Source organism: Phyllostomus discolor, chromosome 3, assembly GCF_004126475.2.
Source record: "Phyllostomus discolor isolate MPI-MPIP mPhyDis1 chromosome 3, mPhyDis1.pri.v3, whole genome shotgun sequence".
In the NCBI taxonomy this organism is placed as follows: Eukaryota; Metazoa; Chordata; class Mammalia; order Chiroptera; family Phyllostomidae; genus Phyllostomus; species Phyllostomus discolor.
Window position 1 is genome coordinate 196,739,001 of NC_040905.2, and position 26,594 is coordinate 196,765,594.

General features: G+C 37.6%; 1 protein-coding gene across 2 annotated transcripts in view; it reads left to right on the forward strand.

The window, feature by feature from the left end:
- The first annotated feature begins 4,668 nt into the window (after positions 1-4,668).
- The window catches only part of HSDL2 (hydroxysteroid dehydrogenase like 2), a 60,120-nt gene continuing 38,194 nt past the window's right edge, over positions 4,669-26,594 (forward strand). Inside the window, exons 1-6 of one of the 2 annotated variants that reach the window (XM_028524475.2) lie at positions 4,669-4,859; positions 12,016-12,179; positions 13,117-13,215; positions 14,064-14,178; positions 18,965-19,068; positions 22,446-22,544. In XM_028524475.2, coding sequence (XP_028380276.1) covers positions 4,843-4,859; positions 12,016-12,179; positions 13,117-13,215; positions 14,064-14,178; positions 18,965-19,068; positions 22,446-22,544 — 598 coding nt within the window. In that variant the 5' untranslated portion in view covers positions 4,669-4,842. The remainder of the gene's footprint in view (positions 4,860-12,015; positions 12,180-13,116; positions 13,216-14,063; positions 14,179-18,964; positions 19,069-22,445; positions 22,545-26,594) is intronic. The other variant, XR_004902305.1, reaches the window with a different exon arrangement.

A 26,594-nucleotide genomic window follows, 5' to 3' on the forward strand; every position in this document is an offset into this window, starting at 1 on the left:
AGTACTAGAAAACTAGCAGAAGGGTTCTGCCCCCAACCCCATTTCCTTCGTGTATGTTAATAGGAGCACGTTTACCTTTGAAGGCACTATAGGAAAGGGGAAAGCTAGTTCCCCTTCTGGTTGCAAAATAGATACAGCTGTTCCAAGCATCATATCCAGAAATAACATCTAGAAGAAAAGAGGCAATTGTGTGGTCTCTTAAAAGTAGGAAAACTTTTCCCAGCATTTGTCAGCACTGCATAACACGCTCAATTCTGAACAAGACATTGACAAGGGGAATAAGACTGCAATGAACAAGATCAGTGATTCTCAGTCTTGGCTGTGTGTTAGAACTACCTGAGTCTACTTCCTGTGTGTATCCCATACCAATTCAGTTAGAATTACTAGGAGTAAGATCCAGGCATTAGACTTTTTAAAAGAGCCCTAAGTGATTCCAATTTGCAAACAAGTCTGGGAACTACTGATCAACGCCTTCTTGTGCCCCAACCAATAGCATTTACAATACCTGGAAACTTGGAAATACAAATTCTTCAACTCCCTGGTCGAAGACCTAGTTAATCAGAAACTCAGAAGGTCTGGCCCATTAATCCGTGCTTTGCAAAGCTCTTCAGATGATTCTGGTACACATGAAAGTTTGAGAACCATTGACCTAAAGTAATAGGATTTTGACCTGGGCTGCAGTTATGGTTACCTTTTCTGAAGCATTGATGAACAAAATTAGCAAGGAACCAGGAGTTGAAGAACATAAGCAGACAATCAATAGTTTTAGCTATAAGTGTTCTCATTCACTTAAAACAAAGCTTTTTAGTTTGAATTTATTTCAAGTTTATAAAGAGTTGTAATAATTAAAGAACTAGTATGTCATTACCACAAATCACCTTTTAGCACCCTCTCACTCTCCCTGTACACACACACACAAACACACACACACACACACTTTTGAGAGTTGGTGCATATTCATTTCCTTTTACTTCTTAATACTTTACACAAAGAACCCAGACATTCTTTTTATATAACCACATTAGTTATCAAATTCAGGAAATTTATCATTGACACAACACTTTAATCTGTAGTACATAGTCCAATTTGTCAAATGTGTTAATAGAGCAATTTTTTTCCTTTACAGGATCTTGTCCAGTATCATGTGTTGCATTTAGTTGTAATGTCTTCTTAGTCATTTTGAATCTATTACAGATCCTTGATCTTTTTTTTTTTAATGATATTGACATTTTGGACTTCTCATTCACCTCTGTGATGGTGTAAACAACCAGGCTATTTTGCCCTCCAGGAGACACTTAGTAATTTCTGGAGATATTTTTGGTTGTTAAAACTGGAAGGGCTGGAGATGGATGATGGTGTTGGTTATACAACAATAGGAATGTACTTAATGCTACTGAAATATATACTTACACATAGTTAAAATGGTAAATATTATGTATATTTTACCGCAATGAACAAAGAAAACTGGGAGAGGGGCATGTAGGGGATACAGGCCAGGAATGCTGCTAAATACACTACAATATACATGATTTTTGTAACACAGAATTATCCAGATTTACACAGATTATCCAGAATATTCACAGATTTTTGTAACACAGAATTATCCAACCCAAAAGGTCAATAATGGCAACGTTGAGAAATCCTGGTGTAAATTACTAGCACAACCTTTAACTAAAGGTTATTAAATTTGTGTAAATGTGTATTGAGCAAACCAGGAATATATTCTAGGGAAATGTAGTATGATTAGTAAACAATGATGTATGCACAAAAACTTTTATTGCAGTACTGTTTACCATAAAGGCAATTTTAAAATAACTTAAATGTCCACCAAAAATAACAATGGTTAAAATAATATTGAGTATATCATATAAAGGAAAACTATGCACCTACCTTTAAAACATTAAGATAAACTTTTTGGTGTAAACTTGGGAAGATGTCTATGATACATTAAGTAAAACAAAAACAGTTTCAAAAATAATATAGTATATATCTCCCCAGTGCTTTAAAAATGATCAGAATCTATATAAAAATTTCAAACTCTTGAAGAATATATGCCAAACTGTTTTCAATGATTACCTCTGAAGGATAGTATTAGAGACAAACTTCCACTTTCTCTAGATTGTTGGAATCATGTATTATTAGAAAGATACTGACATTAAAATACAGCAATGAGTTCAATATCCAGTAATTAGTTATTAATTAAGTAATGAGTGGTGATATTCAACAAAAGGCAAAGCTGGGAGTCCTATGGGGAGGAATTGGTACATCATGAGAAACAATTGCCATACCCTCAAAACCCCAAGGATTTTCCCATTTAACCTTCTGAACTAGAGTGGGCTGTCTTGTGCATAAAGGAAATGGAAAGTTTTGAGATCCCTGACTCATTCAAAGCCATTGAAAGCCTCTGCTCTTAGTCACATTGTATTGTTGGCCTCTGACCATTAATTGGTAATTTTATATTTGGAGAAGCTTAGGGTATCTTAAAAGGCAAGTTGAAAAATTACAATGGCACATTACAATACACTAAAGCAATGTTTTCCAAAGGGTAAGTTAAGATCCATTAATGAGTCATCAAGATAATTTACTAGGTTATGACCAACTTACAAACAATAAGTCAGATAAAATCAAATAAAATAGAATAGAAAACTGAGTGTACTGGGTCTAGATAAAAATTTATTTCCTTATGTGGGTTGTGATAAAAAAACATGAATGTTACTGCATTATACACTTAAAAAGTATATTCTTATATAGAGGGCCAGGGTTAGGAGAGTCATTTTTTTTGATAATTTAAAGTTGTTTTCAATGTCATATCTTTTGATATTTCAATTTAAGTTGGCATTTTCAATCTCTCATGCATCTGAAAATTACTTTTTAATATTGGAGAACTAAACTTAATAGACTTTAGAAGTCACAAAACAAGTGACAAGTTTGACTTTTATAATTAATATAAAATGAATTGAGTATCACGTCCTATTTTAAAAATACAGTTTTAAGAATTTGAAGTTATACCTTCTCTTATTTCCCCTTTATGGGAGTCCTACTGAGATCTCATGCTGTTTTTGCCTTAATCCAAACTAAGTTATAATATAGCACATTGTTAATAAATTAACATTTTGTGGTATTATATTTTGAATTTAAAAAAACAGTGCCATCTGGTGGTTATTATGAGCATTTTCATGTCATGGGTATACTTCTAAGAATATAATTGCACATAGCTATCCAGTAGCTGGGAGCAGATGTTTAACTTTTTGAGGAACTGCAAAACTGTTTCCCAAAGTGGCTGTGCCATTTTCCATTCCCACCAGCAGTATAACAAGGTTCCAATTTTTCCACATCATGGCCAACATTTTCCATCTTTTCTATTATAACCATACTATGGGTGTTAAAGTGGAGTCTCATTTTGGTTTTGATTTGCATGTCCCTAATAACTAATGCTGTTGGGCATCTTTAAGTTGTTGCTTGCCTTTTGTATAACTTCTTTGGAGAAATGTCTATTCAGATCCTTGCCTATTTTTCAATTGGGTGGTTCATCTTTTGTTGCTGAGTTAAGAGTTCTTTATACATTCTGGGTACTAGACCTTATCAGACAGTTGATTTGCAAATATTTTCTCCACTCTGTAAGTTGTCCTTTCACTCTTTTGAGTGGAGAGTTTCTTCATTGAACAGCCACTATCAACACTTTCTAAAACACTTAATATTAACAACAGTCTCAAGTGCACATTAGCTACTTCTCATTCCTCCCCTTGTAGTCAGAGACCTTGTCCTTTTTGTCCTGCTGTATCTCCACGGAGCAGTACATACAAGTAATTTCCTCCTGAGTACCTAAGCACCATATCATGGAGAGCAAATTCATATGTCTATAGGAGAATGGCAAGTGATACGAGTAAATAGAACTATTTGGGGCTTGTAAATAAGTGGGATACATACCCCTGGAGAGTTTCTTTAGTCCTCATAACCTCCTCATAATCAATCCTTTCTACCGCTTCACGGTACAAAACAATTTCTTCAAGTCTACCTAAAAATATGCCAGTCTTTAGAGTAGCTGAGTTATGTCCAAGGTATACTACCAAAAGCAACACTGGATCCCAGAATTAACCTTATTCCAGCACAGAGTTTGGGGTTTGCCTCACTATCAGCTAAGAGAAGAAAAACCAGAGTTAACTGACTTATTTGGCGTGACCATCGCAAAGAGCTCTGATCCAGAAGCTGCTCCTCACTAGTACTATTTCCAGACCTGCGAGGTCGAGTCGGCTTTCGTCCAGATTCAGTGCGAGAGTCGAAATGCGACGCTGGCTGGCTTCCGGCCAAAAGTGAGGCTCTGCGACGAAAAGTATTCCTAAAGGAGCCTCCAAGGTAAGCCGCCAGCCCAGGTTTGGGCGTGGAGGGAAGGTCGACTGAAAAGCCGCATCTCAGCCCACAAGGTCTCTAAATCACGACTCAAACAGCAACCCTGCTGGCAACGGAAACGCAGTGCTGCGTCGAGGAACCCTTTACAGGCCGGGAAAAGGCAAACGTAACGGCGGACGCGCCCCACAATCTAGACACGCGCGGGATACCGATTGTCAATGCAGAGCCCACGAGAGGGGCGGGGCAGAGTTGTCTTTTACCGCGCTTGCGCAGAGGATAGGTTTCCAGGGCCAGGAAGGCGGGGGGGGGGGCCCCCCGCTGCGTGCGCATGCGTACTCAGCAACCTCCGACTGCTTTCTGAGCGGATTCGCCTCAAACCTCGGGGCGGGGCCTCGGGGGCGTTGTCTGGGGCGCAACTAAAAGCGGAGGGAAGAACCGCCTCTCACTATCTGCCTGCTGCTGCCTTATCGCCACCGACCTTCATCTACCAAAATCATGTTACCCAATACAGGGTAAGGACTTGGGGTCGCCACAGGGAAAGACCGGGTCGGGTAGTGTAAGTCAGCATGGATGATCGGAGGGGCCTGGAGGCGGTGGGAGGGTTAATGAATCTCCTCCACGCTGGACGCTGTGTTCCTAGAACTGCGTTAACGCGGGAGAAGTAATCCAAAGTTGTGTACGGCAGGGTGGCAGCCGTATAAAAACCTCTTAGACAGGTAAAGGGTCCAGAGTGGGTTACCCCGCCGTGCGTAGGGCCGGCCCCATCTTGGATTGTACTGTAGCTGCCTGTCTGAGTGGAGGCACGCAAGTTCTAGGTGAAAGGTCGCTGGAATATTTGTGCACCTCATGAGTGTTCTCTTGTTCTGAGCACTCATTCTGGAATGATGAAATAATGGCGTGTTTAAAAAGTGATTTTCAAATTAGTAACAAACAAAACTAACAGAATATAGGCATTTTTGTATGGGGAACTTTTTTTCACTTTAAAAAGATTTTTTGTTGTGGTGAAATACACAACAAAATTTGACATCTTACCATTTTTAAGTGTAGTATAATTCAGTAGTGTTAAGTATATACACATTGTTATGCAGCCAATCTTTAGAACTTTTTCAACTGAAAATTCTGGCTATGCCTCTTAAACATCCCTTTTCCTCTTCCCCTCAGCGCCTGGCAACCACTGTTCTACTTTGTTTCTGTGAAGTATGGGTGTATTGAGCTGAGTGGAATGTCCAATATGCAATTTGCTTGAAACATACAAACCCATGGCCAACAGACTTAAACAGCTCAACTTTTGAGTGTCACTTAAGTGATTTTCGTCATCCTTAACTTCCAGTCCTTCTGTTGCTCTCTGGTATTTTTTCCAAAGATATGTTCATTTGTAAATATATTTGTATATTACCCTGAATACACAGCACATTTTTAAAAATTTTTATTACATTTATTGGAGTGGCATTGGTTAATAAGATTATGTAAATTTCAAGTGTACTATTCTATAGTCATCCTCTGTGTATTGGCATTGCACACACTTTTAATGGTAGCAAACTCTCTTCTGAGCCTTATTGTTTTTACCTAGTATGACTTAGGATACACATGTTAAGTACATGTAGCCTTTCTTCCCTTTTAATGGTTACATAGTATTCTGTTGAGTTACCATAATTTATATAATCAGTTCCCTATCATTGGATACCAGATCACTTCTAATTTTTTTGTTACTCCATCTTTGCTGCAATGAGTATCCACATAGTCATCTGTTTGCATATATTTGAATGTATCTATATGATACATTCTTGGAAGTGAGGTTGCTGGATCAAAGAGTATATACCCTTTAAATTTTGATAGCTAATACTAGTAGCCCTCCAAAAAGGTTGCATACCCAGAGCAGTGAATGAGCTTTCCTAATCCAACGTGTTGGCAAACAGTGAAATGTTCCATAATAAAAATGAGGGGGCTGTTACTGGTGTCTAATGGATGGAGTCTGGGGATGCTGGTAAGTACCTTTTAATATCAGTAGTGCAGAGATTGAGAAATTCTGGTTTAAAGACATTTTTGTATCTTTTTTCTTTGCTTGCCTTACACAATAAGGTTTTTGATCTCTGAGAGCTCTAGTTTAAAAAATTTGTTCTGTCATATGTGTCCCAAATATTTTTCTCAGTATTTTTTCCTCTGTCTTGACTTTGAGTACATTATTTGTTATGCAGATACGTGTTTTTTACAAGAGTCAGAGTTATCGGTCTTTTTTAAGTCTTTTGTGTTTTTGTGCAAACCTCTAAGGCCATCTTAAATCAACATTTTTTTTAATGGTAACTATCATCTAGTATTTTTATGTTTGGGGGGGTTTCTTTGGCTCTCAAATTTTTCATTCACTTGAGATGAAATAAAATTTTGCATAGGCTTTTGGCACAGGAAGTGAGTTATGAAGCCCACTTCGTTTTGGCTCAGGTGGCTGGCTGTACAGTTGTCCCAGCACTGCTGACTGACTAGTTACCTTTCCCTTTCTGTTAGAAACTCCACCTCTATCTTATACTGAATTCTTGTATGTATAGGGGTCCGATTCTTGATTTTTTAAAATTTTATTACTTTAATCTCTCTCTACATGCACCAGTACCAAGCAATTTTATTTATTTATTTATTTTAAAAAAGATTTTATTTATTTATTTTTAGAGAGGGAAGGGAGGGAGAAAGAGAGAGAGAGAAACATCAATGTGCGGTTGCTGGGGGCCATGGCCTGCAACCCAGGTATGTGGGCTGACTGGGAATCAAACCTGCAACACTTTGGCTTGCAGCCCGTGCTCAATCCACTGAGCTACGCCAGCCATAAATACTGTGCTTTTATAAAGTGTTTTTAATATCTTGGAAGGCTAGTTCCCACCTCATTCAGATTTTTTTTTTTAATTTTCAGAATCTTCCTGGTAATTTTTGGATGTTTATTTTTCAAAATGAACAGCTTGTATAGTTTTAGAATAGCTTGTATAGTTTTTTAAAAGTGACTTTTCTCTTTAAAAATAGTTTCAAATTTTACCACCATTATGCTGATTTTGAGGTATCAGAGAATTTTGGTAAATTGTGGTGTAGCTTATTTCTACATTAGCAAGTTTTAGCCATTTATGTACTGAGAAATTTTCCTCCCTCCCTCCCTTCCTTCCTTTCCATTTATGCAATGAGGATCCCCTGCCAACCCCTAGGTTCTAATGCCTTAAAGCTGGAGGAGTTCCTTTCTAGTAGGGAGCCAGGGTTCATGTTATGAGGAGAAGCTGCTTTTGCCTTTCTTTCAGCAATGCCTGAGACTCTGAATGAGGAGGAAGATGTCCTTTGTTCTACTGAGAATCAATCTAGCTAGACTGGAGGCAAAGAGAAAGAGCTTTTTAAACAATAGTTGGGACATGATAAACTTTGAATATGGGTAGGTACTGAATGACATAGAGCAATTGTTAATTTTTTAGCTGTAATAATGACATTGCTATGTAAAAGTTGAAGATGCATATTTAGAGGTGAAACCATATGATCTCTGAGATTTGCTTTCTGATAATCACTCCAAATTTTGATAATTGTTGAATTGTTAAACATGGGAGCTTATACTATTTTCTATAGTTTTAAATATATTTGAAAATTCCATAATAAAATTTTAATGATGTCCTTAAATGTCTTTGCACTGATTGTTTATTAGTTGTAAAGGAAAGAATGGTAATTATACAGTGGAGAAATAATAATATGATTGGGTGATCGAAATTAATATCACCGTAAGTACAGATGGACATCCTGTGCTTCTGGGTGTGATACACTGTGGACACTGTATTTCATATTCTGGCTGGGAATCAATAACCTGAATCTGTCATGAGGACATAACAACTGAATCCAAAGTGAGAAGCATTCATTTTTAAAAATGAGTGGCACTACATTCTTCAAAAAGTCAACTGGTATCATAAAGATAAGAGAGGTTGCAATAATGTTCTGGATTAAAGAAGACTGAAGAGATATGACAACTAAATGCATTATCTGGTTCTAAACTGGGTCCTGTACTATAGGGCAAAAATTACTCTAATGGGCATTATTGCATCCATTGACAAAATTGAAATATTGGCAGTATGTTCGATAAAAGTAGGTATTGTATCAATGTTATAGTTACTGAAGTTGATAATTCTATAGTGGTTATGTAAAATAACAGGCCATGACATGACATTCAACTTACATTTAAGTAATTCGAAAAATAAGATATACAGAAAGGAAGGGAGAGAGAAAATGAGCATAAATGCTAAAGCAGGGGGGTAAAATGTTAACAATATATGAATCTGGGTAAAGGATATATATGTTTTCTTTACACTATTCTTATTCTTGCAACTTTTCTTAGAAATTATTTACGTGGGGGAAAATGGGAACAACTGTGATTGCATGACAATAAAAAAAGGGAAAAATATTTACAAATAAAAAGTTAGAAAGAATGATGTACCTGGGAACAAAGCCAGCAAAAGATGTATAATACCCTTCTGTAGAAACTTTTACAATTTATTGAAAGACTAAGGAAGACTTAAACAGAGAATGATACCATGTTCATGGATTGGGGCCCTCATTGTCTAAACATGTGCGTTCTCTCTAAATTAAGTTATAGATTCAACACAATTTCTATCAATATTCCAACTGATTTGGCTTATGCAGTTAGCTAAGCTGATTCTAAAATATATGTGGAAAAGTGAAGGTTCGAGTATAGCCTTGTTCTTCTTGAAGAAGAACAAATGGAAAGTATTTGCCTTATTAATTGCTGTGGGGGGGGGGGCTCTGCCCACAGGCCCCCCCCCCCCAATCCTCCACGGATGAGAATAAGTCTACCAACACATAATCTGCATGGGGAGGAAAGGTGGCTGATCTCTCAAAGGAGAAGGGCCTTGAGCCTGTTCTTCAGTGGGCTTTTATTGGGTTCAGTTTGCACAGGAATACAGGTAAAGCTCATTAGTCATTGTCAGGCAGTAAGAATCAACAATAGGTACCATACAAAGAACTAGGAGGGCTTATTCTGAGTCAGGGTCTGTTAGTTAAAGGGCCATAAAACTTTGGGAAGCAAACTCATTTCCTGCTTGGGCCCTTATTTAATTAAGAGCATTCTTAGCAAAGCAGGATTCACAGGATTTTGTGCATTCTTTCTCGGGCCTGATCACCCTGGGGAACCACCTGTTCCTGCCCAGGGCTGCACCGCCCACTGGCATTGTTTCAGGCTTAAGTCAGGCAGGGGAAGTAAGGCAGCCAAGAGATTAGGAAACTTCTTACACACAGAATGAGGACTCAGGCTGTGTCAAAGCCAAGGGGCGAGGGTTCATCACCCCCTTTTTCTGTAGTCCCACAAGTCCTTCCCTAAGGGCCCCATCGTGACTGTGCCTGTCTTAGGTCATCCCTCCCTTGAGGTATCTTACCCATCATTGGCTAACCAGTCATCTCCCCCCCACCACCCCCGGGGCCAAGCAGGGTGAAGTAAAAAGGGGTAGAGGCAGTGCGCCTGCCAGGAAGATAAGCTTTGTCTCCTTAGTGGCTTATGGTCCTAAGGTCCTTCACTCAGCCTTAGCCATAGGGGTGGTTACAGCTTCTGAAACCAGGCAGGGTGGTGCCCAATAAGTTATCAGGACTGAGAAAGCTGTTGTAATTAAAACACTGTAATTTTTATGGGCCAGAGGAACAGAAAAGAAAGCCGACGAACAGATCTATGTATTTTTGGAGATTTAGTCTCCAACAAAGCTTGCATTGAAGAACTGTGAGAAAGATGGGCTTTTCAGACTGGGACAGTTGGTTATTCATATGGGAAAAAAATGTAATTAGATCACCTTAATTTATATATAAAAATTCTAAGCAGATTAAAGACCAACATTTAAAAGATAAACCATAAAACTTTTGAAAGACAGCAGTGGTTTATTGTTATTCGCAGTTTTTTGGGTTGAGTGATTTTTTTTTGCTCTATGTATGTTAAGGTCATTCATATGGCTACATTTAGCTGGGTCCTTGTCTGGGGCCAGAATGTTCTAAAAGGCATCTCACCCTCCAGGTCCTCTCTGTCATGGCCTCTCATTACGTAGTAATCTGTCCCTGTTCTTTGCAGCATGGCATCTGGCTTCCAAGAAAGAGAAGGTGGAAGCTGTCAGTTATCTATAGCCTGGGCTTGGAAATCCCAGAATATTACTTCCATCACATTCTGTTTCTTAAAAAAAGATCATAAGGCTACACCAGACTCAAGGGGAGGGGGAAAATACGCTGCTCTGGTGGAAGGAATGCCAAAGGATCTGTGGCCATGTTAAATCCATAAAAATGTCCTCTAATCCAGCAGTTTCACCAGTAAATACATACGCCCTAGAGACACTCTTGCACAAGTGACGGGAAGAAGTGTACAAGAATATTTGTTGCACCGTGGGGAAGAGTGTAGTAGTTCCTAGGGCAGCCATAACAGAGTACCGTGAAGTACTTTGAGTTGCTTTAAGCAGATATTAATTCTCTCACAGTTTTGAAGGCCAAAAGTCTGAAATCAAGTAGTCACCAGGGCTAGAACTCTCTGAAACTCCGTATAGATGAATATTAGTATATTAGTGACTATTAGTATATTCATACAGTTGTGCAACCATCATGGTAATTAATTTAAAATTTTTTTTATCAATTATCTTACCCCAGAAGAAACTCCACAACCCTTAGCTGTCAGCCCCCGATACCTCCCACCCCCAGCTCTAGGCAGCGACTAATCTTAGCATCTCTATAGATTCATCTATTTTGGACACATCATGTAAGTGGAATCATACAATTGTGGTCCTTTGTGACTGGCTTTTTTCACTTAGCATAATGTTCTCAAGGTTCATCCATGTTGCAGCATGGATTAGTACTTCATTTATTTTTATTGCTGAATATGTTCCACTGTAAGGATATACCACATTTTATATATCCTTCTATCAGTTGATCGACATTTACATTGTTTCCACTCTGGCTATTATGAACAGTGATGGACATCTATTGAACAATTACTTGCTTTTAGATCATTTCTTTTAAGTGGTATGTATTTATTGTGGAAAATTTGAAAAATGCCAAAGAATATGAAAAATATGATAGCCCTTGCTGGTGTGGCTCATTGGTCAGGGGGTTTTCCTGTAAACCAAAAGGTCACAGGTTTGATTCCTGGTCAGGGCACATGCTTAGGCTGTGGGTTTGGTCCCTGGTTGGGGTGTGTATGAGAGACAGCTGATCAGCGTTCCTCTCTCACATTGATGTTTCTCTCCCTCTCTCTCTTCCTCCCTTCTCTCTATCTAAAATTAATAAGCATGTCCTTGAGTGAGTATAAAAAAAATGATAAAATCTGTTCATAAACCTACCACTTAAAAATAAGCTTCATCAATACTTTTTTTGGAAATTAATACACATTTATATAGTTTATTAACTTCTCATTTCTCTTTAAGATTTACTTTTCATTTGAGTAGATTTTGTTTGCCAAATCACTGCAAGGCTGGCCAACAGCAGTTGTAATAAATAATTTATAAATCATGTGCAGTAGGAGTGCAGTAGAGTTATTAGCTAACCAGGTGGGGAAGAAGGAGGGTTTAGAGAAAGTTTCACAGAGGAGGAAACATGTATTGCAAAAACATGCATGTGTTTCGTATGCTGGTAAGTAAATAAAACATCAAGGTTTATAAAAAGGCCATATTTGTTCTGTTGTAGGAAGCTAGCAGGAGCTACAGTTTTTATCACAGGCGCAAGCCGTGGCATTGGCAAAGCTATCGCATTGAAAGCAGCAAAGGATGGAGCAAATATTGTGATTGCCGCAAAGACCAGTAATGCACATCCCAAACTTCCAGGCACTATCTACACTGCTGCTGAAGAAAGTGAGTGAATGTGACAATGCCATTTCATGAAATGTTCTCACCATGATGTCACTACATAGGGAGTTTGCTGGAGAGTTTAATTATAGGTATTTGAAAGCTACCCTAAAAATAATTTTATCTGCTTAAAGTATTTTGTCACCTTAGGCAGTGATTGGGAACTGTTTTTCTCCCCCAGCACTTTTGAGTGCTATGAGAACTACCATTAAAACTTGTGTCCCATGAGGGCAGTGGTTCTTGGATCTGAGCAGAGAATGGGGAGTGGAAATAGAGAAGAATGTGAGAAGTGGATGACGTGAACACTCTGAAAATACTCTCCGTGTTTTTATTTTCTATACCACTTGCAAATCATTATTTTAACACTTTGCTTCACAAATTATTATCAAGTGCTAATATTCAAGGCATTGTGCAAAGCACAGTTCCTGGAGGGAGAGCTCAAAAATTCAATTGAGTTGAGATTGCTGGTTCTGTTATGTTGATAGTATTGTGGCTATGTTAGGGGAATACTTATGAAGTATTGATGAGTGAAGTGGTGTCTGGGGTTTATTTTAAAATACATCAGCATTGGACATAGATAAATCAGACTGGCTACACATTAACAATCATCAAAGATAGGTGATAGATTCATGGTAGTTCATTCAACTGTTCTATATATTTTTTAAAAAATTTTAAATAAAGTTTTTAGAAATTACCTTCCATTTTTTGCTTTGTAATAGAGTTTGTAAATTCTGCTTTGTTTTTAATGGAACTGGCCTACCTAATGTGAAGCTGGATATGGAGTAGTTTGTCCTACTACAGGGCAGAGTCACTGGTAGTTATAAGACACAGTTATTTATGTTGGTTTTCTGAAAACATGATACTTCTTTCTTTTGACTCTTATATCAGAATGAAAGGTTTACTATTTGCATGCTTTAACGCTCTCTTTGTTTATCCATTGTAGTCGAAGCTGCTGGAGGAAAGGCCTTACCATGTATTGTTGATGTGAGAGATGAACAGCAAATCAATAATGCAGTGGAGCAAGCAGTCAAGAAATTTGGAGGTAGTGCCTTAATTCTTATTGACTGTTCATAAGATATAGGTGTAACCATAATTTTAATTAAGTTATTCAGTTTTCCTGAGTCTTTGGAGTATAACCAGAAATGAGTATTGTTCCTATAGAAATGTGGCTTAAAACCCATCTGATGAATATTTTTGATTTGGTAAGAATTATTTTGAATAATATAATAAGTTTACCATCAAGTATAAAGCTAGGACCTTGATAATTACTGACATCTAACCAAAACTAGTTCCACAGATCCCATTCTTTCGCCTCCCTTTAATTAACATAATCTTATGTTACATATGGGGGGGGACTGTGTAGAAGATGCAGGAATTATCGTATGAATGAGTTACCAAAACAAACTTGATTTACTCTGGTGATTTGCCTGGAATTGAAACTCTGGATCTTTTCTCTTTTCCTACTTCTCAGGACCAGAAAGGAGCTCTTTTATTTAGTAAGGGCCTTAGAAGGGAGGGAGACCTGTGTGTTTGGAAGGAGGGCAGGCCTTGGGAAGATGCTAGAGAGGAGGGGCAACTTTAAGGAAGTTAACCTAGGGGCTTGGAGACAAGAAGGAATGAGATCAGAAAAGAATGGAAGCCGCAAAGCCTCCTTGTAGTTCCACATGGAGCTCTAGTGGTTGGCAGTCTTCGTGGAGCCAGTGAAAATCATTTTGGTATTTGTGACATCACTACTTAGTCTTATATTGGTGTATTGGTTAGTCACTTTCTCTAAAAGAAGTATTTGTGAGCCAACTTAGGGTTCAGTTATACAGAGTAAATGTTTTTTTATTTCGTTTTTTGTTACACAGTTTGAATTATATTAATAGGAACTTGATTTTTTGAAAACAGGAATTGATATCTTGGTGAATAATGCCAGTGCTATTAGCTTGACCAACACATTGGAAACACCTATGAAGAAGGTGGATTTGATGATGAATGTCAACACCAGAGGCACCTACCTTACGTAAGTTAGAGAGTTGTTGGGAAGAATGTTGTAATGTTTGCTCTAAGAACTAGTTGTAAACAGGTTTGAACCAGATTAGCAATATAGTTTAAAGTGTAGTCAAGCACAGAACTTGCTTGTCTGCCTTATATGTATCTGTCTTACATGTATATATAGAACAGGTAGTTAGGACCTTAGTCTTTAAAGTCAGACTCCTTTGAGTAGGATTCAAGTCCTGTCCACCAATGCTATCATGACTTGCTGTCTGGTAACTGTAACTAAACCTCTTTATAGATTCTGTTTCCTCATTCGTAAAGTGGGGATGATTAAGTATGGCCTAGGATTGGTCATCAGGGTTAAATGTAAAGTTTGTTGTTCTGAACTTTGCCCTCAGTTGTGTTTTATTGGGTCAGCAAAACTTGGCTCTGACAATGTTAAAAGATTTGTTTTTATGATTATCTACATTAAAAGTTTCATTAGTGCCCTGGCTGGTGTGGCTCAGTGGATTGAGTGCCGGCCTGCAAACCAAAGGATTGCTGGTTTGATTCCCGGTCAGGGCACATGCTTGGGTTGCAGGGCAGGTCCCCAGAAGGGGGCACACGACCATACATTGATGTTTCTCTCCTTCTCTTTCTTCCTCCCTTCCCCTCTCTAAAAATTAATTTTAAAATCTTTTTTAAAAATTTCATTAGTTTCCTGCATGATTAAAAGCAGGAGATTTAGACAAAACTCCAGCTTTCTGGCCTTTCTTGAAAATCTGGCCACACAGAGACAGCATTCCCACATGACAACAGCTGGTATAGCTGAGTAGCAGGATATCAGCTGCCGCATTCAGTGGAGCCTGAGCTCCATTGTGTTCTGGATGCTGAGGACAGGCTAAAAAGTTGCCATTTATTATTATATTTGTACTGTTGTTTTTCTTACATTAAAGAGGAAAGTAAAATATTTCTCATATACACTTCTCTTACCTGAAGTGGGAAAAGGAGATATATTCCAAGAGGGCCATATGTTCAACTGAAATGAGGGAGAGCCTACTTCCTTGTAGGTGGGGCATGTTTCTATAAATTCAGTATTTATGGTATATCTCTGTTGAATGGAAAACATAGTGAATCCAACTGTAGTAAGAACTACAGCAAACATATAGAAAAAATAGTGATGAAAAACATAATGTACTAGAAAAGGGACTACCATTTCAATAGGGTTTGTGTTTATTTTCACATAAAGTAAGCAATGCTGCTGTGTGGTGCAGTTATGTGTTACATGAAGAATTGGTCTGGGCATCATAATCTTTTACAGCTGGTAATTTTGTGGAACAATTTTGATTGAATATAAACACTTACTTAAACAAGTGTTTAAAAATATAAGTCTAGCCAGAGATACTATTGCTCAGTATATTGAAGTAAAGTTTAGAAGGACATGGTTTGTGACAAAGTTAAGTCATATGTGGCAGTTTCTATTATAGATGATGATGCCACAAATAGAAATATTCCACCCACCTAGTTATATTTATTTAATATCAGGAGAATTTTGATATGATTAAAAATTTTAATCATAGGTACCATGGACATGAACATCAGGAAATGGCTTGTTAAATATTGAGAAATATCTTAGGAAGTTTTATGTAGATTTGTGAAAATTAGTAATCATAACTGTAGGCAATGCTGCTGTAATAGTCAGTGTTAACTTTATACTTATTAAAAACTTAACTGTTGTAGAAATGTTGCATAGAGGTTCAGAAATTGTTCATTTTTTTAAAGATTTTATTTATTTTACTTTTAGATGGAGAGGAGGGAGAAAGAAAGGGAGAGAAACATCAGTGTGTGGTTGCCTCTTACGTGCCCCCTACTGGGGACCTGGCCTGAAACCCTGGCGTGTACTCTGACTGGGAATCGAACCAGCGGCCCTTTGGTTCATAGGCCGGCACTCAATCCACTGAGCCACATCAGCTGGGGCTGTTTGTTCATTCTTTTGTTCACTAGATACAAAGATACAAAAAAGTGCCTTGCTAAAAAGTAAAAAATGGGCTGTGTTATGAATTCTAAGTACCAACTACACCTCTGTGGTTTGGAACACAGACAGTTACTCATATTGAATACAAACATGATTGCCTGCTGTATGACAAGATTGTGTAAAACATGTTGTATTGTTGAAGAAATTGACTGTTTGCCACCCAAGAGAAAATTCCTAATTCGGTTCCCAAAGAAAAATTGGTCAAAGATGTGACCTTTTTAGCTGACATGACTTTTAGTAAACACAAATGCATGATTCTCATTATTCATTCCTTGTGAAGTTATGTCTTTGGAAGACCCATTTGGCAAGAGCAATCTGGACCCTTATCTATACTGAGGTCATTTTCCAAAAATGAAAGTGATAGCCTAAACTACGTTTCTACAGTTGTAGACTTGAAGTTTCAGTTTAAAATAAAATAAAACATAACAAAATGTGATTTCCAATGGTAATATAAGGAACTAACCTTCTTCACTTCCCTTTCTCAGTGAATACTATTTGTGTAGTTAAAGAACTACAAATGGAATATATCAGCTGTAGGGCACTTAGTTACCAAAAACTAAACATGAATATGTTGGAAAAACAGAGCTACAAATACCTTGGGATAGATAGTCTAAAATAAAAACCCTTTCTAAAAACAAAGATTCTATTTACTATTGAAAGTTCCTACATTTATGGACAGCTGTTATTTAAATAAAACTAAATACTGCTCCCAAGTACAGGCTTATTGCAATGCCAAATCAAAGAGTTGACATTCAAACCTTTGGACCAAAGAGAAGGTGTCAGTTTGTTGGTCTTACGAAAGGTGTAAGTTATGAAAGAGAAGTTCATAATGAGACATTTCCATTTTAATTTTTGTTTTGTTTTTTATTTGGTGACATTCATTCATGTAAGATAATTATACATTGTTTATCAGGGAGGCTTGAGAAGCATTCTCAGGGAAAAAGTGGGGGTAAGGCCCAAAGAACTGACCTGTTGGGAGGTTTTGGCAAGAATCTGGAACCGTTTTTTGATCCTGTTGCCCAGGGACCTTAGGGCCTGTGACTTGTGTTTTAGTGGTTTAGTGGGGTGGAAGGCAGAGGTGAGGTACAAGGTAGGCCCTTAATTTTTATTTTTAAGTTTTAATTAAATATGTAATCTTCAGTAGTATGTGTATTTGTTATCATGTTAGATGCTTATGGAAATTCAGCGATAAGTTTGTATTTCTGAACAGTTGATTTTTCCTATACCCAGGTCACTTTATTTATTGACTCAAATATGTTATAGGCCTTTGAGCTTACAATAAGTTTTCAGTAAACTTATTTTATTATGCTGAAGGTATTAGTATCTAAGCATGGTACTAAGAGTTTTCAATATAATGTGTAAGACAGAGCATATTAACTGTAGGAAAATGCACCTGATTTAGGATTTTTAATGATGAGAGCCAGCAGGCAAAGTGTGGGTAGAAGGTTTTGTCTAACAGATCAAAGGAGAAGCTCGTGTTTCTAATGTAAATACAATGAGCTCTTTCCTTTGAATGTCAGATATGGTCTTATTGCCTGGAATAGGTTTGGTTTGTTTCCTAGTGATGTTTTGAGATACACTTCACTGTTTTAATGGTTGTCAGCTCCAATATTGTGTGCCCCTGTCCATTTCGCCCTCGTATGAGAGAAGCACTTTTGGAAAGGAGTAATAGATAAAACTATTATATTTTATAATACTATAAAATATATAGTAATATATATTGATTGTATTTGATTTATAAACTTGAACATGCATTGCTGATGGTAACAAGAGTGTTGTACATTTGATAGTAGGAAAACTGACTTGAAAGAAGAATGGATAAGTTTAAAGACTAGAAGTTATTGAATGTACAATAAAACTAAAAGCTATAAGATTATTAAGCTATACTATGTTAAGCTTTAACCTGTTTTAGCTTAATAATGAAAAAATTTTAAATATTGTACCTGAGTCTCCTATAAAATAAATTGTATTATGAATAGTACTATACTATAAACAGTATTTTTTAAAAATAAAACTATATACTGCTCCCAAAGTCATATTGCTTTGAATATTGGTGCAAATTGAATTTGGGAATCTATTGGGAGTTATGTTATTAAACTACAATTTCAGCATAGTAGGAATACTACACCTACTGAGAGGAAATAAGTCAGCCTAAATAATATTGATAATAGCAGCTGTTTATTTCACGTTTAGCATATGTACTGTTTTAAATATCTCATATATATCCCATTTTAAACCCTTGATCAACCCTAAATGGTAGCAGGTATTACCAACACTTACAAATGAGAGAACTGAGAAGTAGAATGCTATGTATTTTTCCCAGGATTACACAAGGAAGCAGCAGAGGGAGGATTTGAACCCAGGTTTATATGACTTCAATACCCATGTTCTTTACCACAGTACAAGTACATGTGCTGTCTGACAAGTACATTAATTGTTCCTGAAAACTCTGTGTGTGTGTGTGTGTGTGTGTGTGTATTGGAGAAAGAGAATTTGGAGAATGTAGTTGAGGCTAATGTAACAAGGATTTAAGGCTAATGTAACAAGGATTTCATTATTATCACTGAGCAGATTATGTTGTCAAGCCATTAAGCAAACTTTCAAGGACAAAAATTAGTTGCTTTACCTATGTTCATTCCAGAAGAGTAAAAACAAAGCTGCAGGAAGAGTAAAAAGTGCCCTATAGATTACTGAACAAATTCAGTTGTTCTTTAGAAGTAGTTTAAAATATAACTTTAAAAAGTGGGGCAGTTGTTAGAAAGCTATTAATTTCACTTGTGTTTTCTTTTGTTTTCAGGTCTAAAGTATGTATTCCCTATTTGAAAAAAAGTAAAATTGGTCATATCCTCAATCTCAGCCCACCACTGAACCTAGATCCACTGTGGTTCAAACAGCACTGTGGTAGGTGGTAGGTGGTAGGTGGAGGGGATGGTATGTTCATTTGTTTGTATTAAATCAGTGTATCTATTATGTAATCATAGTGTACATCTAGCATTCAGCATTACATTTTCTATGCAAAATCAGTAGCATTTTGGAAAGTAGATTCTTAATCTTTTGTCTGTAATTATACAATTGAGGTATAATTTATATTCAATAAAATGCAAAAATCTTAGTGCTTCATTTTGATGAGTTTTGAGAAACTTATACACCTGTAAACCAACATCCAGATCAAGATATGCATTTTCATTACCCCAGAAGGATCCTTCAAATTCCAGTGGGTGTATTTTATTGAATGTAACTTGTCCTTCAATAAAGCTGGTTAAAAACTATCCATGAAATACGTAACCTTTCACAGCAAACTAATGATTTAAGGTGAGTATATGACAAGAGTTAAATAACAAGATTTATATATAAGTGCCTCATTTAAAATAGTTGCATCAGAGACTTAGTCCTTATTTCACATAGCAAAACTGAAAGTTCTATTTTCGTTGATGAGATCAAATGAGTTTGTGACCTTTAACTGTTGTTACTTTACTAGTAGCAGTTTCTTTTTAAATGACCACTTTTATTCTTTAAAAGGTAAAAACACAGCTTAAGAAACAATCATGTATTATTAAGGAAAATGAAAGTTTATTACTATCTCTTTTGATAAAATATTAAGATGGAAATATTTAAAAGTAGCTCATCCTTGTTTAGCTATGTCCATAAAACTGTTTTTTTAAAAAGTACATTAAAAAAATTAAACTTTGGAGAGCCATCAGAAATTGACTAAATGGAAGTCCTTTATGAAAGTAAAGAAGAAAGAACAATGAGACTGGTAGGAGGGACAGAGATGTGGAATGGGCTGGTCCTGTACCCACGTGTGGCAGATAAAAATCAGGAGGACTATCTAAGGAGGGAAGGGTCCAAACCTACATGAGTCCCCCCAGCCCAGGGTTCCAGTGCTAGGAAAATAAGTCTCCATAACTTCTAGCTCTAAAACCCAGCAGGGATTGAGGCTGTGGAAGACAGAAACTGCTAGAACCTCAGCAGCTCCTCTTGAAGAGCCCATGCACAGACTTACTTGAACTTACTCCCTCTGACCTCCAGTGCTAGGGCAGCAGATTGAAAGGCATCAGAAGTACACAGGGTGGAGCTGAATGGTCTGGCATCAGGGCGAGAGCTGGAGGACAGCTTTCTCCCAGACAGAAGTGCTAGCAGAGACCATTTTCTTTTCTGAGCCCTTCCCTCACAGAGCTAGTAGGCAGGTGCCATATCTGAGATTCTATCATCCTAGCTAACACCGTTTGCCCCATGCTGATGATTCCCACCCAATTTTCAGGCCCAACTAAGCGGTTTCCAGTGGCTATTCCATATGAATTGCTTGCATTGGCCTATGCTTCAGATTTTCCTAAATTCTCTCAAACAAACAGCATTTGGCTTCATTGAGCCCCGCACTTCTCACTAAGTTGCTCCAAGCCTGGAACTAGCAGTAACTGGCCTTTGTTCATAGCTTGACCTCTCCTCGGCACCTCCAAGCAGCCATCTGAAGATTGCTTTCTAGCTAATGCTGTGTGACCCTGGACAGAACATACATTCAGTGGCTGACCTTGGATGTGCCAACAGCAATCAAGGCTCAACTGTAAGAGATGGTTGTAGATAGCCCGCACAATGGGCATATCTTGTATACCCATCTTGGGTAATAGAGGCCATGCCACTGGACCCTACTACATTAAGCCACTCTATCTGCTACATTAAGCCACTCTATCAAGCCTGGGAAGTGTAGTAACTCTACCTAATACACAAAAACAAACCCAGGGAGGCTGCCAAAATGAGGAAACAAAGAAACATGGCCCAAATGAAAGAACAGAACAAAACTCCAGAAAAAAAAACTAAACAAAATGGAAATAATCTATCAGATACAGAATTCAAAATCCTGGTTATAAGGATGATCAAGGAACTTAGTCAGGATCTCAATAGCCTAAAAAAGATTCAGTCAGAAACAAAGGATACACTAATTGAAATAAAGAACAATTTACAGGGAAACAACATAGAGTAGATGAAGCTGAGAATCAAATCAATGGTTTGGAACATAAGAAAGCAAAAAACAACCAATCAAAACAAAAAGAAGGAAGCATCCAAAAACACTTCAAGAGGTCCACCATTTGCATCATAGGGGTTCCAGAAGGAGAAGAGAAAGAGCAAAAAATTGGAAATCTATTTGAAAAAATAATGAAAGAAAACTTCCTTAATTTTGTGAAATAAATAGACATGCAAGTCCAGGAAGCAAGGAGAGTCCCAAACAAAATGGATGCTAAGAGGCCTACTCCAAGACACATCATAATTAAAATGTAAAAGTTTAAAGATAAAGAATCTTGAAAAAGCAGCAAGAGAAAAGCAGTTAGTTACATATAGGGGAGTTCCCATAAAACTGTCAGCTGAGTTCTCAAAAGAAACTTCGTGGGCTAGAAAGGATTGGCAAGAAATACTCAAAAGTCATGAAAAGCAGGGACCTACATCCAAGATTGCTTTACCCAGCAAAGATATCATTTAGAATCAAAGGACCGATAAAGAGCTTCTCAGACAAGAAAAAACTAAAGGAGTTCATCATCACCAAACCATTATTATATGAAATGGTAAAGGGGCAATAAATATATACCTGTCAATAATTGAATCTTAAAAACAAAATAAACAAGCAGAACAGAAACAGAATCATAAATATAGAGTACGTTTTGGTGGTTACCAGATGGGAGGGGTATTGGGGATTAAGAAATACAAATTGGTAGTTACAGAATTGTCATGGGGATGTAAAAGTACAGTATAGGGAATAGAGTAGCCAAAGTATATATTCCATATGCAGGACCCATGCATATGGACAATGGTGTGGAGATTGCCTGAGGGAGGGGGGGGGCTGGGTAGAGGGAGACAAAGGAAAACTTGGGACAACTGTAATAGCATAAACAATAAAATATAATTTTTCAAAAATTATGTTTTTTACATATTAAAGAATTCTAGCACTGGCTGGTGTGGCTCAGTGGACTGAGCACTGGCTTACAAACCAAAGGGTCGCCAGTTCCATTCCCATTCAGTGCACATGCCTGGGTTGCTTTCCAGGCCCCCAGTAGCAGGTGCAGTGTGCAGTTTAGGCAACCACACACTGATATTTCTCTCCCTCTCTTCCTCCCTCCCTTCCCCTCTCTAAAAATAAATAAATAAAATCTTCAAAAATTAAAAAAAAATGAATTCTCAAAAAAAGTGTCAGGAAGGAAATAGTAATAGAAAGAATTGATTATTTATATTTGCAAATTAATTTTTAAAAAAATTTATTTCTTAATTAAATATTTTGTGGTTTTTTTCAGCTTATACCATTGCTAAGTATGGTATGTCTATGTGTGTGCTTGGAATGGCAGAAGAATTTAAAGATGAAGTTGCAGTCAATGCATTATGGCCTAAAACAGGTATATACTTTAAAAAAATTTACTTTTGGATTCTCATTTATTGTTCTCTTTTTTAAATTTCTGTAAGAGTTTATTTGAACCAAACTGATGACGTATGCTGGGGAGCAAGATCTCAAATGCTCTCATCATTTATTGTTCTTGACACTTGAGATGCAACTTGGGTGAGCAAGGTAGGGTAGGCATGAGTAGGCTATCAAAGGTAACCTCAGTCTTTGGGAAACGAGCCAAAGTCTTTATTGTATATCTTCTAGCTTTGACTTGGACTATATGACTGACTTATACAGATTGCTGTACTTGAAACATTGAACACTGGAACACTTGGAGAGTTTCAGTGATGCCAATGGGAAGCCAACTATGCATCCTCATCTTGGTACCTTACTAAATTCTGCAGATTCTCATGCTTTTGTTTTCTCCTCATACATCCCAACAAATGCTTCTTTACTTTCTTACAGTGCTTCCTTTGTCTTTTTCATGTGTAAAAAGCTGATTTATGTGTACTTCCACCTGAATTCTGAGTCCACAGAGTGCCTAGACCTCTTTTACCTTGTATGCAGCTTTAGAATTCATGTAGGGCAGGTATTGATGGCCTGGGAAAATGCTGTGTAAAAATGAGGGAGACCTAACAAAATTGACAGAAAGGGAAAGCTTGCCCTTCTCACGGGTTCCTATTCTCCACTTATATATAATAACTAGCTTAAAGGAGGAAAAAAACAATCTCTTCTCTTTACTTTTTTTCCATATATTTAACAGATAATGCTTGTGCAAACCTGAAGTTTTTTCATCTTAAAAATAAATGGCAATCCTATGCCAGGAAAGTGTGTTTAATGATCAAGAGAATACATGATGGGAACCACTTTTTCATTTCACTTTTTAAAAATTTAACAGAACCTTTATTATACTAACACAGAACTTAAACACCTAAGTTAGAGTGGCCTCATTCCAAGGAAACTCCTTAGGGATCAATAATGATGTTTCTGCTCCTGAAACCACTGTGGCACACAGATATCTATTGCATGAATGAATGAAAGAAAGCCTTGGTACCCTTTTGAAAGAATCTTTATATTCTTCATTACATTCCTTGAGACATATAGATGGCAACGGAAATATTGTTCACTGATGCAGACCCCAACCAGTGGTGTCTGTGGTGTTGTGGATACGATGAACAAATTCACACGGACTGCAGAAGTCCTATGGAGAAAAGGGGCAGCATGGCTACTCTTTGAGTGAGAGAGCACTGACCCTTGCCTAGACAGGCTTTTATTGCTTTCTGGGAGCATTACATCAAAGAAGGTTCTCATTCATTATGCTCAGGTTTGCTTTAGGTGATTACTTCTTACAGATAACAAAGAAAAGGATGTGGCAAATGGAAGGGGAAAAGGGGTTGAACTGGTTACACTTGCCCTTGGGAGGTTTAGCATAGACTTTAGGAAGTTACTTCAAAGATATGCATTAAACATTTTCTGCCTCAACTCAGGGTGAGGGAGTTTTAGCAAAAGCAAGCCTCAAAGCAGCCTAGATATATTTCAGGCCTGGTTCCCCAGGGGAAAGCCGATCTGTGGGCCTGGCTCCTGTGTGCTGCCTCACGCCTGTCAGTTATCCCAACCAGGACTGAGCTACATTCGCCATTGCCATGCGGACTGATTCCCTATAGTCCACTTATTTGAGGGTAGAGGAGTTTCTGGAAAGGTGACTGTTGAAAGTCATGTCCTTGCTGTCCTCCCTTTCTAACCAGCCACAAACTGTCCTGAGAGGAGCAGATGTTGGGGTGGCAGGCAGGCAGGATTTGGAAGGAATGAGCAAAGCATTGATTCTATAAGAGAAGCAAATGAGAAGCTTGTGAAGAACTTGGTTCCCTTCTGGTCCAGAGGACAGGATGGGACCAGCACTGGAAAGAGAATAAATACTCAGAAGTTCCTGGAAATAGCTTGACCCATGGAGATCTGAGTACTCAACAGTGTGATTCAATAGGTCAGGTAAGTATTTCCTACCCTTGAGGCTGGGACAGTGAGGGAACCAAGGAGCCTTATTTAGGCCCCCATATGGATTCAGTGACTGGTATATCTGATACGTCACCTACCCATGGGGAAGAGACTGCTGTGCTTGCCACTGCTGGCAGGATTGCCACCATTTAAATTGTCTAGGGGTGAATAGAACAATAAGGAGACAAAAGAGTGCAGTGCAGCTAATGTCCAACACAGAAAGACTGTGCCACAGTCCCAGAAGAGCAGCTTTCAGTGAAATAAAACTGCTAAAGAAAACAGAAAATATCTTGAGTAAATAAATACAGCTACTTAAGAGATTGAATTGTAGCATGAAAAATGATTTGTTGGAACTATACAAAGATGTGTTTTGAATTAAAATAATAATACAGTATTTGAATTGAAGAATGGAATGGTCACTGTTAACACATGTATAAGTAGCTTACAAGTTCAAGTACAAGGGATATCTCAGAGGAAAAACACTCTGAAGAAAAAGAAAAAAGATTTAGGGACCATGACATGCAAATATCAGGAATCCCAGGAGGAGGATAAAGAACAGATAGAGGAGAAACAATAATAGAACTAAAAACAGAAAACAATTCCCTTGAGCTGAAGAAAGACTTTAGCGTGCAGATTAAACTTTTTACCAAGTTTAAGGTTGAATTTATTGGGAAGAAAAGACACCTGGGAGAATCTCAGAATTTTAAGGATAAAAAGGAAATCTTACAGGCTTTCCAGAATAATATGTTACAAAGGAAAAAACAGATTGCATACTCATTGTCTGCAACACCAGAAACTAGAAGTCAGAGGAATAACATCTATAGATTACTGATAAGAAGGGATCCAATCAAGATAATATTTATTAACAAGACGAAGGGAAGATAGGGGTATGTGCAAGGATATCATATTTGACAAAACTCATCTGTAAGTGCTTTAAATCAAACAAATCAATCAGAAAAGAGACTTCTAAACAGAGGGAAATGAGTGGAAATAATTTCTAGGAAGTAACCCTGTAATTTGTATGGTTAGATGTAAATAAATTGTGATAGAATCATTGGGAATATGAAATATAAGTACCAAATAACTTGATATAGGAGACATACTGTAAGAGAAAACTTTAGGATTAGTCTCTCTAACCAAAAGCATTCGTCTGTCTTTTCAAAACTGAGAAGGGGCAGGGAAAAATATGGAAGTAATTGAATTATATAGGGCTCATATGGGCATGGAAAAATGGTGAAAGAAAAGTATGGTTCTTAGCTTTTTCTGACTGACTTATTTCACTTAGCATAAATTCTCAGGGTCTATCTGTGTTGTTGCAAATGGCAGTATTTCATCTTTTCTTATGCCTGAGTAGTAGTCCACTGTGTGTACGTACCACATCCTCTTTATTCAATTCTCTATTGAAGGACACTTTGGTTGTCTCCGTGTCTTGGCCACCATGAATCATGCTGCAATGAACGAAGGGGTGCATATATATTTAAGAATACATATTTGTAATTTTTGGGGTAGATACCCAGGGAAGGGATTGGTTGGTCATATGGTAACTGTTCTTAATTATTTTAGGAACTGTTTTCCATAGTAGCTGTACCAGTCTATTTTGCTACCAGCAGTGAAGGAGAGTTCCCTTTTCTCCACAACCTCTCCGCACTTGTTACCACTTCTCGTGTTGATGATATGAGGTGGTATCTCATGGTAGTTATGATTTGCATCTCCCTAATAGTTAGGTTGAACATCTTTTCATACATTTATTCACCAATTGTATGTCTTCTTGGGAGAGGTGTCTCTTTAGAACCCCTGCCCATTTTTCCTTTTTAAAAAATTTTTAAAAATATATTTTATTAGCCCTGGCTGGCGTAGCTCAGCGGATTGAGTGCAGGCTGCAAACCAGAGTGTCGCAGGTTCGATTCCCAGCCAGGATACATGCCTGGGTTGCTGGCCATAGCCCCCAGCAACCGCACTTGATGTTTCTCTCTCTCTCTCTCTCTCTCTCTCTCTCTCTCTCTCTCCCCACTCCCTTCCCTCACTAAAAATAAATAAAAATAAAATCTTTAAAATATATATATATTTTATT